This window comes from Galeopterus variegatus, unplaced genomic scaffold, assembly GCF_000696425.1.
Source record: "Galeopterus variegatus unplaced genomic scaffold, G_variegatus-3.0.2 Scaffold5463, whole genome shotgun sequence".
NCBI lineage: Eukaryota > Metazoa > Chordata > Mammalia > Dermoptera > Cynocephalidae > Galeopterus > Galeopterus variegatus.
In genome coordinates, this window is record NW_007731574.1 from 125,491 (window position 1) to 127,871 (window position 2,381).

At 49.6% G+C, this 2,381-nt stretch overlaps 1 protein-coding gene across 1 annotated transcript in view; it reads right to left on the reverse strand.

Annotated features, from left to right (window-relative positions):
• RRP1B (ribosomal RNA processing 1B) overlaps positions 1-2,357 on the reverse strand; it is a 28,655-nt gene extending 26,298 nt beyond the window's left edge. The window contains 1 exon segment of the mRNA XM_008589466.1: positions 2,207-2,357. Coding sequence (XP_008587688.1) covers positions 2,207-2,336 — 130 coding nt within the window. The 5' untranslated portion in view covers positions 2,337-2,357.
• Between the last annotated feature and the right edge of the window lie 24 nt (positions 2,358-2,381).

Here is a 2,381-nt window from a genome sequence, read left to right on the forward strand (position 1 = left end):
TTGCTGGTCCCCGGTACAGGTGCGACACCGAGGGTTGCGATCTCGTTACCGGTCAGTAAAAAAGACAAAAAGGAAAAAAAAAATCTCTTATTTCCTTTACCATGCCTAAGACAAAATGCCAAAAACTTTGAGTCTGTCAATGAGAGCCAAATGTTAGGCCGAGTTGTTTCCAAACTTGTGTTTCTATCTTGATGGGGCATAGCTGTAGTAGAGACCTTGCTTTTCTTGTCCCATCATCGCCATCCATGACATTCCCTCTGCACAGATATTTCTTCCAGGCCCACTACAGTCCATGCAATGTGTACGTGGTGGTGAACAAGAGGTACAAGACAAGTAACTCTGGGTGTGATGGGTGCTAACCAGATGGGACCTGGGCACTGGTGGAAACTGACTGGCCTCAAGTGCTGCATCACCTCAGCATCTGCAGATCCTGGGCCTGCTCACCAAAGGGGTCTCAGCAGCAGGCTCTTTCTGGCTATCTGGTAAGAAACGGCGTGTTGCACAACAGGAACCGAGAGCAGTTCTATTGATAAAGCATTAAGCAATCTCAAAAGGGCTTAGGTAAGAACAGATGAGGACAGATCATGACCTGCAGACCCAAATTTCAAGGAAGGTGGTGATGTGATCAGATGTGTTTTAGGAAGATGACCCTGGGCTGGTTTGTGGAAGACAGATCCAAAGTGGACACAAGTAGAGTTAAGGAGACCAGTTAGGAAGCAAGCACATACAGAAGTCCAGGTGGGATAAAGAGGCCTACGGTTAAGGCAGAGTAATTCAGGGGATGCAGGAGGTAGTGTGAGGGACACTGGAGGAAGAGAGAGAGGAGTCCAGGACAATCCCATGTGTCCAGCTAGAGTCTGAGTGGATGGGGGAACCAGCAACCAAAGCAGGAGAGCACAGACAGCAGAGAAGCAGTAAAAGAGAAGAGGTTTTGGGGGGAAGAATGAGTTGCTTTTGGGCATTTTGAGTCTGAGGCACCTGTGGGACATGCTGGTGGAGATGCCAGGCTCATAGGGCAAATCTAAACTGAAAGTAGAAAAGGTCTGGGCCAACAATTCAGATTTAGGAACCATCAGCATATACGGTGTACCTGAAACCATGAGAGTAAGTTAAATCCCTAAGAGAATTAAGGTCAGGAGCTTTGGTTTTCATTTCTCTTTCTATCAGACTTCCCAGAAAAATGTATTTTCTTGGGGGGGGCGGGGGGCTAGTCTTTTGTAATTTTTCTTCAAGATAAAACACACTAAAAATGTCAGTAATGGGGTAGATAATATCTATTTTTTAAAGCATATCCCAAATGTGTTAGTATTAGCAGTAACCAAGTCAAAGTTTATCTTAGTGCAACATAAAACTTCTATCGCACATTGTAGTCCATGTTTTATGCACTCACTCAAGCGTTTACAGAACATATTTTGGACCAGGTAAACGAAATCTTTCAAGGGCACTCCTCTGCAGTTAAAATCACACCACAAAGTTCTGTGCGATCTGACCACTGCATACATTTCCAACTTTATCTCATTAGCCGCCCCCCCCCCCCCCCCCCGGCCCATCTAATGGTCTTCAACCATTCCAAGGGCATGCTAAGCTCTTTCCTGCCTTTGCACGGCAGCTTCCTCTCATCTCTGTTCAGATCTCAGGTGAATGAACATCACCCCAGAGAGGCCTTCTGGGAACAGCCTAAGCAGTTCTCGCCTTCACTTTTTTCCATTACCTGGTTTTTATTTCCTTTACTGTACTTACACAAGTTCTGTTTTATCTGCCTATCGCGTCCCCCCAGTTTTAGTACTAGAAGTTCTCTAAGAGTAGGAATTCTGTGTCTTCTCTTCTGTACCCCCAGCGCCTAAAAGCGCTTGTCAAAAAATGATGGCGGGAATCAATAACGAGACCACCACGGTAGATCAGAGTGAATCCAGTGACTGCAGGTGCAGGCTCGGAAATCGACAGACCTGGGTCTATTCTCAGCTTCTCAGCTTCCTGTGACTTTCAGCAAATTACTGGGAGCCCCTCGGCCCCAGTTTGCTCAACTGCAAAACGACACCAGTCACAGCAGGAGGCGGCTCCCATAGCGCGGACACGCAGAAACACATGGTAGGTGTCACGAGTCAACCACTGCACGACCACGTGCGGCAGCCACGTCCCCGCCGGGTGGGCTGCCACGCTGCCCCCGCCCCGGCCATGTGGCGCGGCTGCCCGCGGCAGCACCCACCTGTCTCCCTCTGCGTCTTCACGCTGATGTATTGGCGCAGCTTCTTCACCGCCCGGTCCCGGATGCCCTTCTCGTTGGATGCAAGCCGCTGGGCAAACTGGATCTCGGCCGGCTGCATGGCGGGGGCCATCGCGCCCACCGCAGCATCCCCGGCCCGCCTCCTCCCGCAGCAGAG